Source organism: Echinococcus granulosus (assembly GCF_000524195.1).
Source record: "Echinococcus granulosus chromosome Unknown EG_S00080, whole genome shotgun sequence".
Taxonomy (NCBI): Eukaryota; Metazoa; Platyhelminthes; class Cestoda; order Cyclophyllidea; family Taeniidae; genus Echinococcus; species Echinococcus granulosus.
Genome location: NW_020170460.1, coordinates 371,403 through 383,020, shown reverse-complemented (window position 1 = coordinate 383,020; position 11,618 = coordinate 371,403). Strand labels below are relative to the sequence as shown.

The 11,618-nt window shown below is 40.7% G+C and overlaps 1 protein-coding gene across 1 annotated transcript in view; it reads left to right on the top strand. All coding sequences in view use genetic code 11, as the record gives it.

Moving 5' to 3' along the window:
- Window positions 1-80: 80 nt before the first annotated feature.
- EGR_07557 (hypothetical protein) overlaps window positions 81-11,618 on the top strand; it is a gene marked incomplete at both ends in the record, with an annotated part of 13,019 nt that continues 1,481 nt past the window's right edge. The window contains 11 exons of the mRNA XM_024496806.1: window positions 81-183; window positions 244-314; window positions 1,414-1,506; window positions 3,501-3,560; window positions 4,427-4,485; window positions 4,557-4,729; window positions 5,988-6,058; window positions 7,158-7,250; window positions 9,245-9,304; window positions 10,171-10,229; window positions 10,301-10,473. Of these exons, the coding sequence (XP_024348811.1) occupies window positions 81-183; window positions 244-314; window positions 1,414-1,506; window positions 3,501-3,560; window positions 4,427-4,485; window positions 4,557-4,729; window positions 5,988-6,058; window positions 7,158-7,250; window positions 9,245-9,304; window positions 10,171-10,229; window positions 10,301-10,473 (1,015 nt within the window). The remainder of the gene's footprint in view (window positions 184-243; window positions 315-1,413; window positions 1,507-3,500; window positions 3,561-4,426; window positions 4,486-4,556; window positions 4,730-5,987; window positions 6,059-7,157; window positions 7,251-9,244; window positions 9,305-10,170; window positions 10,230-10,300; window positions 10,474-11,618) is intronic.

Sequence of the window (11,618 nt, the reverse complement as noted above, 5' to 3'; positions counted from 1 at the left end):
AAGATTTGCTGAATATTAACTCGTTTTGGTGGCACCTAGAGCGAGTCTCCCTAGATCCTTCTCTCCTTTGATGTTTTGCTATGATACTAGCCAATAAACCAAGGAACTGTGGGTGTCTCAATGTTGTAAATAGTGTGGATTCCGAGTCATCTCTCAGAGACCTGCAGAAAAGCTGGAAAAACAGTAACATCAGGATTGTTAGAATCCTAAATAATGGCAGCGAACGATATCTTTGTTAACCAGAGAAGCGTTTATATAAAATACGTGATCTATTTTTAGCACAACTGGGTCAGTCAGCTAGCAAACAACCTGAAGTAAGTGGCACTTTTGGCAGCAGAGGTGAAGGCAGTGAAGAATAAATTGACGGTCTTCCAAACTATTTGTCATCTATTGCCGGTGTTTGCATCACTTATCTGATTAGGAGCTTCTACAGTCTACCCTATCTGGTTAACGATGTTGCAGACGAGTTGTTTCACTACCCGTCGTGTCCACCATAGCTAAAAGTTGGTCTTGACATATTATTTCGGAATTATTTTACCACGGTGACGGCAACGTGTAATCTGTCTATATTTTTGAGAATCAGCCACCTCTCCTCCTCAAAGTGGTCCACCCTTCGGTTGTCCAGTACCGAAATTGCACTTATGGGACATTCGTGTACAACATCTTTGGTAACATTATGCTCTCCCTCGCTCCTATGTTATGGCGCACATCTGTCAAGAACCAACCTATTTAGACTCGAGAACAAGCACCAAATCACCCGATATTATGAGGCGCGACATGATTTCAAGGAGGGAAATGGTAAAGAGTGCAGTGAAAATAGCCTTACGGATAGACTAAAGTGTCTAATTTACGCTTTTCTAGTTGCAAACATGAGCAATAACGTGCATTTAGCCAATCTGCGCAGTTTGCAAGTCCCTATAACTTGTCAAACCAAAAATGGCTCAATTTTTTGGCTCTCTAACACTGCTGTTTCTTTCCGTTGATACTGCACGGTCACAAATTGTTATTTTAAGTGCATGCTGACCAAATGGATTTTCTAAATGCAGGAGGAGTTACTAGTTTGTTGATGCTTCTGGTTAAATAGGAGGGCAATACCACCTGTATTTATTATACCCGGGCCAATTAGAGGCATCAAAAAGCAAAGTTTCAGCGTGATCTGGTTCTTGAACCCCGCAATCTGCCCAAGCATTAAAGAAACCTCTAGTTTCAGTCACACCAATGAGATTGTGCTACGTCGGGTCGGATTAGTACAATTGTGGGTGACGGATGAGGAACGTTTGGGGTTGCTGGCCCACTTTCACGCATCCTACACCTCTACACCTTACTTTATTTTCCTACCTGCTCCACCCTCTTCTTTCTTCTTTTCTGCAGTGTGATGTTCATGCTTGAAAAGTTTTTAACATTTTCTTATAGTTTAGTTATCAATCTTTGGACTTTTCTGCTTTTTTAAGACTATCTATCCTTGTCACTCCCTTTTGGACAAGATTATCATTTAGAGTCAGCGAGGTATGCAGACACGGGGAAGTCAAGAGACTGAGCTCTTCTGCTTAGATGGTATCTTCTATGGCCAAATAAATATACGGCGGAAAATTTATGGGCTGTAGGAATGTTTAGAGCAACGTTTTGCTGAAAGGCGATGGTAAGATCCGGTGGCACTAGGATTGCACCATTGGGGATCACAAACAAGGATATACTAACAGAGGATAAGGCCTAAGATTGAGGCTTCTGACAAACTTTGAATAATTTTGCTATCACTGCTTGCAGTACTTAATTGAATTGCTTTCATTTGTGACAAAGAAGGAGGAGGTGGTTTATTTTTTGTAGTTAATTTGCTCCACACGGCGGGCCATTGCACTCTGATTTGGACGAACCCAGTTGGTCATTACCAGTAGCAGTGGCGCGCGTCAACATGATCATCATGGGTTGAAATCATGTCATGGAATTGGTTTGTAATAAGCTTGCAGCTTAATCACCCAACTGCAGCCACGTTAAGTCAGCGGTAATTGGTAAGAATATTACACCTGTCTTTGATGAGATCGATAATGCTGCTTGAGATGATAGTCAAACATCATCAGGTCATTTGACACGTGCCGACCAGGCGATTTCAGTACAGGGTATGGAGTGAAAGAATGCAATTTGTAGCATAAGCGGCGAAGCTAATTGTCCAGAGCGTACACTGGTTCAAGGCGTGTCCTCACTTCTTAATTGTATAGTCCATAATGCGTTGTGGATGCAGGATTTAATGTGTTGGTGACGCAACATTTGTGTAGCGGTCAAAGGTGACGCGGTACTGTTCTGTCTGCGTGATTTTGATAAGATAGTTTTAATCTTCATCTCGTAGAAACACACCCTTTAAGACACCCTAATTTTGGAAAAGCGGGTATGCCTAAGCTATTGATGTAATTCCCCTCCATTGTGTACAAGTGTGCTTCACCTCTGTATAGTCTTTATCCATACGTATAAGCGATAAGTTAAGCAAACTACACCGCCGGTTTTGCATATTCTCTAAATTTTCAAAGGCTTAGTAAACATTGGAAGTAATCAATTCCTATCTCATTTTAAAATATGGATGATCGGTAATGGGATGCAATATGATTCATTGAAAATTTTATTTCACGTAATGCAAGGCAGTGAATTGAAAAGAATTCTTGCATGAAAAATACTCTTGTGACGATGAAGACAGAAGTAATTCTAAAAGGATACTCAGCAGCTCCAACACACGAATGGATGGAGTTACAAAGAGAATGAATTCATTCGTGTTTATGCTTCTCCTTGAATAAATGGAAACTGAGAACTGCAGCAAAGTTTTAGTAGCAAATTCTAGCTTTTCTTATTCAGTACTCAGTGTCTTAACAAAAAGCGCTGCCTAGGTTTTGACTGCTTGAGCAACGCTTCTGATTTAGCACTAAATTTGAGTCCGAAGTGCCTTCTGTATTGCTTCAATTTACATATTTATTCTGTGAGTGTGTAGTAAATGATGCTATAAATACATATGCAACTCACTTGCGAGCATTCATTATTACTGCTGCGATATTCGGAACTTGTTTGCAAAACATGCAGCCAGTGTCGCTACAAAAGGATCATGTGCCCACATTTTCTGCACTTTAATGAAAGCACGACAGTTCGCCGATATTCGCTGTCGATAGCACCTTGAATTATAGAAATTATCATAACTATCTAGAAGCTTAAAAAATTAGGCAAGAAGCTAAACGGTATAGGCAAACATAAAACGACTAAGTGATTCTCTAATTCGTTTAAAATAGGACCCAAAATTTAGTAAGATACAGTTAGGGAGAATGAAATCACAAGTCAGAAATCACAAATCGTAAACACATAAGAAGAAAAGTACAAGTCACACACAAGTATATAACAAGGCCAAAAAATGAAGAGAAAAATACAAACAAGTCTAAATGGAGTGGCACGGATAGATATTCTTAAAAATGCGTAAAAGTCCAAAGATTGATAACTAAATTATAAGAAAATGTTAAAAACTTTTCAAGCATGAACGTCACACTGCAGAAAAGAGGAAAGAAGAGGGTAGAGCGGGTAGGAAAAATAAAGTAAGGTGTAGAGGTGTAGGATGCGTGAAAGTGGGCCAGCATCCCCGAGTGTTCCTCATCCGTCACCCACGATTGTACTAACCCCGCCTTACGTAGCACAATCTCGTTGGTGTGACTGAAACCGGGGGTTTCTATGTGGTGTAATTGCTGGCGATAATTAACTCATCAAGTCTCACCTTTCACCATGCACTCTTTTAACCAACTACGCACTGCATCATTTCCCTCTTTCTGCAAACTCTTTACGTTTTTTGTCTCGAAATTCCTCACATTACATCACTCATTTATTCTTTCATTCAGTTTAGCATTCTTTCACTGCTTCATCGCTGCACTTTTTTCAACTCTCTATCATACCACGCATTCTTGTCATCACATGCAAATATAAGTTTAAGTAGTTAGAGTTCCTCCACCATCTCCATGTCTCACTCCATTCCTGTCCTTAACGTAACTCTCACACTCTTCATTATGCAACCGTCAACAGAAGTGGCGGAAGAGAATGCAGTGAGGAAAGCACACAAAATGCAATCAGCTAAGCTGCATGGCACAAGCATAAATGTAATGGTACTGATGTTGAAGTGCACGATAGCAATGAAGGTTATGACGAAAGGAAGAACCACCACTGCCACCAACATGGCAGCCTGCTCGAAAGTGCTGCGCAGTGCATTTTATTGACAAACATGCTATGCGACGACATGGAATAAATAAATTTGAAAGCGATGCGATGGGAGGGATAGCTACATGATGGTGGAGGATAAGAGAAAAGAGGGAAAAGCGGGTGAAGCAGGTGTGTGCAATGATGGTGGATTAGTTGACCAATCCTGAGGCTCATTCCACACTAAAACGCAAAGATGTTTTTAATCCTTGGTCAGGTCAAAGGAAGAGTTTTGGCTGCAGAAAAGGCACGAAATGGTGAAAACCGAGGAATAGGGTGAGACTGGGATGCCAACAAGGGAAACGCTAATTACCCACCTATGTGAGTAATCCAATTTAGTGTTGTAGAGTAAATTTTGCCAATTTTCCAAAGCTATGTACCATAATTAACTTCATTAATCATGTTTTGACTTATCGTGCATTTGCATTTACCTATTGTAATGGCAAGACTCACTACGATCCCAGAATTGTGCGTAAACAAATATTCAGACATAAATTGCTTTTGTCGACTGTTTTTCGAAGTAAGCGCGTGTTCTTAGTAGTAAGGACTAATGACAAACTTTCCCTGTTGTAGCTATTTTTACTTGACTGATCTTTACTTATGTGGATGGGCTCTCAAAGAGCTTATTCCCTCCCTAGTTATTGTAGGGCATAACGTATGCAAAATAGAAAACCTATGCCATATTGCTTAGAAGATGGAATGATGTCATGAGTATTGTTAGCGGGCTTTTGCCTGTAGAGGTGACGCATTGGTTTGGAGGCACCCTATTCTGTCACGCACTGTTGCTAATAAACAACCCTAAGGGTCATTCAAAACGGTTTAGTTGATGGTTTTAAATCCAAATTGGCGACTTCTACTTTTATAAGCGGTTGGCATACAGCAAAAACACTCACTTTTATCACACATCCCATGCCCATTGTAAAAATGCACGATAATCTGCCTATCGATAGTACCGAAGATATAAAAAGCTTCCAACATCCCAGGTTGAGCTTTTCCTTAGCAGACCCTCAAGTGGAGTTTGTCCTAGGGATGATTTTTTACGTCTTTACCTCCGTTTCAAATCTACCCGGACAAAAAATTAATCTTTCAACGTTCGATTCTTGCATGAGTGATATCGTGTGGGGTGTCTTTTAAGTACATGCAAGTCCTTATTACACCTGGCGCTGCTATTTTGCAAGTCCCAAATCCCTATTGCGATATTCTGACCTGTTGGTGACACGTTGACTTTGTTCCCTATTTTCTCTCCTCTGGTTATAACGACCCTTTTATCCGATTTGGGAAGCCTTCCCACGGATGAGGAAGGCGGCTTTAACTAGGAGTACGAAGACAGTTGGGTGGTTTAAGGTGGATTGGTCTTTAAGAGAGGAGTGAATGAAGGCATTAGAGACGAATGCAGGAATAGATGAGAATAAGTGGTCTAAGTGGTGATGGGTGAATAAATACATATAGGTTTAAGGAAGATGAGTAATGACTACTGAATAAATGGGCGTATGGGTGGATCAGGGATGTCCAGACGAAAGGTAGCCAGGCACAGTAAGATTTGCTGAATATTAACTCGTTTTGGTGGCACCTAGAGCGAGTCTCCCTAGATCCTTCTCTCCTTTGATGTTTTGCTATGATACTAGCCAATAAACCAAGGAACTGTGGGTGTCTCAATGTTGTAAATAGTGTGGATTCCGAGTCATCTCTCAGAGACCTGCAGAAAAGCTGGAAAAACAGTAACATCAGGATTGTTAGAATCCTAAATAATGGCAGCGAACGATATCTTTGTTAACCAGAGAAGCGTTTATATAAAATACGTGATCTATTTTTAGCACAACTGGGTCAGTCAGCTAGCAAACAACCTGAAGTAAGTGGCACTTTTGGCAGCAGAGGTGAAGGCAGTGAAGAATAAATTGACGGTCTTCCAAACTATTTGTCATCTATTGCCGGTGTTTGCATCACTTATCTGATTAGGAGCTTCTACAGTCTACCCTATCTGGTTAACGATGTTGCAGACGAGTTGTTTCACTACCCGTCGTGTCCACCATAGCTAAAAGTTGGTCTTGACATATTATTTCGGAATTATTTTACCACGGTGACGGCAACGTGTAATCTGTCTATATTTTTGAGAATCAGCCACCTCTCCTCCTCAAAGTGGTCCACCCTTCGGTTGTCCAGTACCGAAATTGCACTTATGGGACATTCGTGTACAACATCTTTGGTAACATTATGCTCTCCCTCGCTCCTATGTTATGGCGCACATCTGTCAAGAACCAACCTATTTAGACTCGAGAACAAGCACCAAATCACCCGATATTATGAGGCGCGACATGATTTCAAGGAGGGAAATGGTAAAGAGTGCAGTGAAAATAGCCTTACGGATAGACTAAAGTGTCTAATTTACGCTTTTCTAGTTGCAAACATGAGCAATAACGTGCATTTAGCCAATCTGCGCAGTTTGCAAGTCCCTATAACTTGTCAAACCAAAAATGGCTCAATTTTTTGGCTCTCTAACACTGCTGTTTCTTTCCGTTGATACTGCACGGTCACAAATTGTTATTTTAAGTGCATGCTGACCAAATGGATTTTCTAAATGCAGGAGGAGTTACTAGTTTGTTGATGCTTCTGGTTAAATAGGAGGGCAATACCACCTGTATTTATTATACCCGGGCCAATTAGAGGCATCAAAAAGCAAAGTTTCAGCGTGATCTGGTTCTTGAACCCCGCAATCTGCCCAAGCATTAAAGAAACCTCTAGTTTCAGTCACACCAATGAGATTGTGCTACGTCGGGTCGGATTAGTACAATTGTGGGTGACGGATGAGGAACGTTTGGGGTTGCTGGCCCACTTTCACGCATCCTACACCTCTACACCTTACTTTATTTTCCTACCTGCTCCACCCTCTTCTTTCTTCTTTTCTGCAGTGTGATGTTCATGCTTGAAAAGTTTTTAACATTTTCTTATAGTTTAGTTATCAATCTTTGGACTTTTCTGCTTTTTTAAGACTATCTATCCTTGTCACTCCCTTTTGGACAAGATTATCATTTAGAGTCAGCGAGGTATGCAGACACGGGGAAGTCAAGAGACTGAGCTCTTCTGCTTAGATGGTATCTTCTATGGCCAAATAAATATACGGCGGAAAATTTATGGGCTGTAGGAATGTTTAGAGCAACGTTTTGCTGAAAGGCGATGGTAAGATCCGGTGGCACTAGGATTGCACCATTGGGGATCACAAACAAGGATATACTAACAGAGGATAAGGCCTAAGATTGAGGCTTCTGACAAACTTTGAATAATTTTGCTATCACTGCTTGCAGTACTTAATTGAATTGCTTTCATTTGTGACAAAGAAGGAGGAGGTGGTTTATTTTTTGTAGTTAATTTGCTCCACACGGCGGGCCATTGCACTCTGATTTGGACGAACCCAGTTGGTCATTACCAGTAGCAGTGGCGCGCGTCAACATGATCATCATGGGTTGAAATCATGTCATGGAATTGGTTTGTAATAAGCTTGCAGCTTAATCACCCAACTGCAGCCACGTTAAGTCAGCGGTAATTGGTAAGAATATTACACCTGTCTTTGATGAGATCGATAATGCTGCTTGAGATGATAGTCAAACATCATCAGGTCATTTGACACGTGCCGACCAGGCGATTTCAGTACAGGGTATGGAGTGAAAGAATGCAATTTGTAGCATAAGCGGCGAAGCTAATTGTCCAGAGCGTACACTGGTTCAAGGCGTGTCCTCACTTCTTAATTGTATAGTCCATAATGCGTTGTGGATGCAGGATTTAATGTGTTGGTGACGCAACATTTGTGTAGCGGTCAAAGGTGACGCGGTACTGTTCTGTCTGCGTGATTTTGATAAGATAGTTTTAATCTTCATCTCGTAGAAACACACCCTTTAAGACACCCTAATTTTGGAAAAGCGGGTATGCCTAAGCTATTGATGTAATTCCCCTCCATTGTGTACAAGTGTGCTTCACCTCTGTATAGTCTTTATCCATACGTATAAGCGATAAGTTAAGCAAACTACACCGCCGGTTTTGCATATTCTCTAAATTTTCAAAGGCTTAGTAAACATTGGAAGTAATCAATTCCTATCTCATTTTAAAATATGGATGATCGGTAATGGGATGCAATATGATTCATTGAAAATTTTATTTCACGTAATGCAAGGCAGTGAATTGAAAAGAATTCTTGCATGAAAAATACTCTTGTGACGATGAAGACAGAAGTAATTCTAAAAGGATACTCAGCAGCTCCAACACACGAATGGATGGAGTTACAAAGAGAATGAATTCATTCGTGTTTATGCTTCTCCTTGAATAAATGGAAACTGAGAACTGCAGCAAAGTTTTAGTAGCAAATTCTAGCTTTTCTTATTCAGTACTCAGTGTCTTAACAAAAAGCGCTGCCTAGGTTTTGACTGCTTGAGCAACGCTTCTGATTTAGCACTAAATTTGAGTCCGAAGTGCCTTCTGTATTGCTTCAATTTACATATTTATTCTGTGAGTGTGTAGTAAATGATGCTATAAATACATATGCAACTCACTTGCGAGCATTCATTATTACTGCTGCGATATTCGGAACTTGTTTGCAAAACATGCAGCCAGTGTCGCTACAAAAGGATCATGTGCCCACATTTTCTGCACTTTAATGAAAGCACGACAGTTCGCCGATATTCGCTGTCGATAGCACCTTGAATTATAGAAATTATCATAACTATCTAGAAGCTTAAAAAATTAGGCAAGAAGCTAAACGGTATAGGCAAACATAAAACGACTAAGTGATTCTCTAATTCGTTTAAAATAGGACCCAAAATTTAGTAAGATACAGTTAGGGAGAATGAAATCACAAGTCAGAAATCACAAATCGTAAACACATAAGAAGAAAAGTACAAGTCACACACAAGTATATAACAAGGCCAAAAAATGAAGAGAAAAATACAAACAAGTCTAAATGGAGTGGCACGGATAGATATTCTTAAAAATGCGTAAAAGTCCAAAGATTGATAACTAAATTATAAGAAAATGTTAAAAACTTTTCAAGCATGAACGTCACACTGCAGAAAAGAGGAAAGAAGAGGGTAGAGCGGGTAGGAAAAATAAAGTAAGGTGTAGAGGTGTAGGATGCGTGAAAGTGGGCCAGCATCCCCGAGTGTTCCTCATCCGTCACCCACGATTGTACTAACCCCGCCTTACGTAGCACAATCTCGTTGGTGTGACTGAAACCGGGGGTTTCTATGTGGTGTAATTGCTGGCGATAATTAACTCATCAAGTCTCACCTTTCACCATGCACTCTTTTAACCAACTACGCACTGCATCATTTCCCTCTTTCTGCAAACTCTTTACGTTTTTTGTCTCGAAATTCCTCACATTACATCACTCATTTATTCTTTCATTCAGTTTAGCATTCTTTCACTGCTTCATCGCTGCACTTTTTTCAACTCTCTATCATACCACGCATTCTTGTCATCACATGCAAATATAAGTTTAAGTAGTTAGAGTTCCTCCACCATCTCCATGTCTCACTCCATTCCTGTCCTTAACGTAACTCTCACACTCTTCATTATGCAACCGTCAACAGAAGTGGCGGAAGAGAATGCAGTGAGGAAAGCACACAAAATGCAATCAGCTAAGCTGCATGGCACAAGCATAAATGTAATGGTACTGATGTTGAAGTGCACGATAGCAATGAAGGTTATGACGAAAGGAAGAACCACCACTGCCACCAACATGGCAGCCTGCTCGAAAGTGCTGCGCAGTGCATTTTATTGACAAACATGCTATGCGACGACATGGAATAAATAAATTTGAAAGCGATGCGATGGGAGGGATAGCTACATGATGGTGGAGGATAAGAGAAAAGAGGGAAAAGCGGGTGAAGCAGGTGTGTGCAATGATGGTGGATTAGTTGACCAATCCTGAGGCTCATTCCACACTAAAACGCAAAGATGTTTTTAATCCTTGGTCAGGTCAAAGGAAGAGTTTTGGCTGCAGAAAAGGCACGAAATGGTGAAAACCGAGGAATAGGGTGAGACTGGGATGCCAACAAGGGAAACGCTAATTACCCACCTATGTGAGTAATCCAATTTAGTGTTGTAGAGTAAATTTTGCCAATTTTCCAAAGCTATGTACCATAATTAACTTCATTAATCATGTTTTGACTTATCGTGCATTTGCATTTACCTATTGTAATGGCAAGACTCACTACGATCCCAGAATTGTGCGTAAACAAATATTCAGACATAAATTGCTTTTGTCGACTGTTTTTCGAAGTAAGCGCGTGTTCTTAGTAGTAAGGACTAATGACAAACTTTCCCTGTTGTAGCTATTTTTACTTGACTGATCTTTACTTATGTGGATGGGCTCTCAAAGAGCTTATTCCCTCCCTAGTTATTGTAGGGCATAACGTATGCAAAATAGAAAACCTATGCCATATTGCTTAGAAGATGGAATGATGTCATGAGTATTGTTAGCGGGCTTTTGCCTGTAGAGGTGACGCATTGGTTTGGAGGCACCCTATTCTGTCACGCACTGTTGCTAATAAACAACCCTAAGGGTCATTCAAAACGGTTTAGTTGATGGTTTTAAATCCAAATTGGCGACTTCTACTTTTATAAGCGGTTGGCATACAGCAAAAACACTCACTTTTATCACACATCCCATGCCCATTGTAAAAATGCACGATAATCTGCCTATCGATAGTACCGAAGATATAAAAAGCTTCCAACATCCCAGGTTGAGCTTTTCCTTAGCAGACCCTCAAGTGGAGTTTGTCCTAGGGATGATTTTTTACGTCTTTACCTCCGTTTCAAATCTACCCGGACAAAAAATTAATCTTTCAACGTTCGATTCTTGCATGAGTGATATCGTGTGGGGTGTCTTTTAAGTACATGCAAGTCCTTATTACACCTGGCGCTGCTATTTTGCAAGTCCCAAATCCCTATTGCGATATTCTGACCTGTTGGTGACACGTTGACTTTGTTCCCTATTTTCTCTCCTCTGGTTATAACGACCCTTTTATCCGATTTGGGAAGCCTTCCCACGGATGAGGAAGGCGGCTTTAACTAGGAGTACGAAGACAGTTGGGTGGTTTAAGGTGGATTGGTCTTTAAGAGAGGAGTGAATGAAGGCATTAGAGACGAATGCAGGAATAGATGAGAATAAGTGGTCTAAGTGGTGATGGGTGAATAAATACATATAGGTTTAAGGAAGATGAGTAATGACTACTGAATAAATGGGCGTATGGGTGGATCAGGGATGTCCAGACGAAAGGTAGCCAGGCACAGTCCTAGCCAGATAGTTATAAAAGTTTGCGATGGTCCTGCACCTTCACTAGCAGCAGAATCAGTATTTGTATGACAACGTCTCCAGCTTTTACATCAATACATTCTATCCCGTAATTCCAGCTAGTCAACCG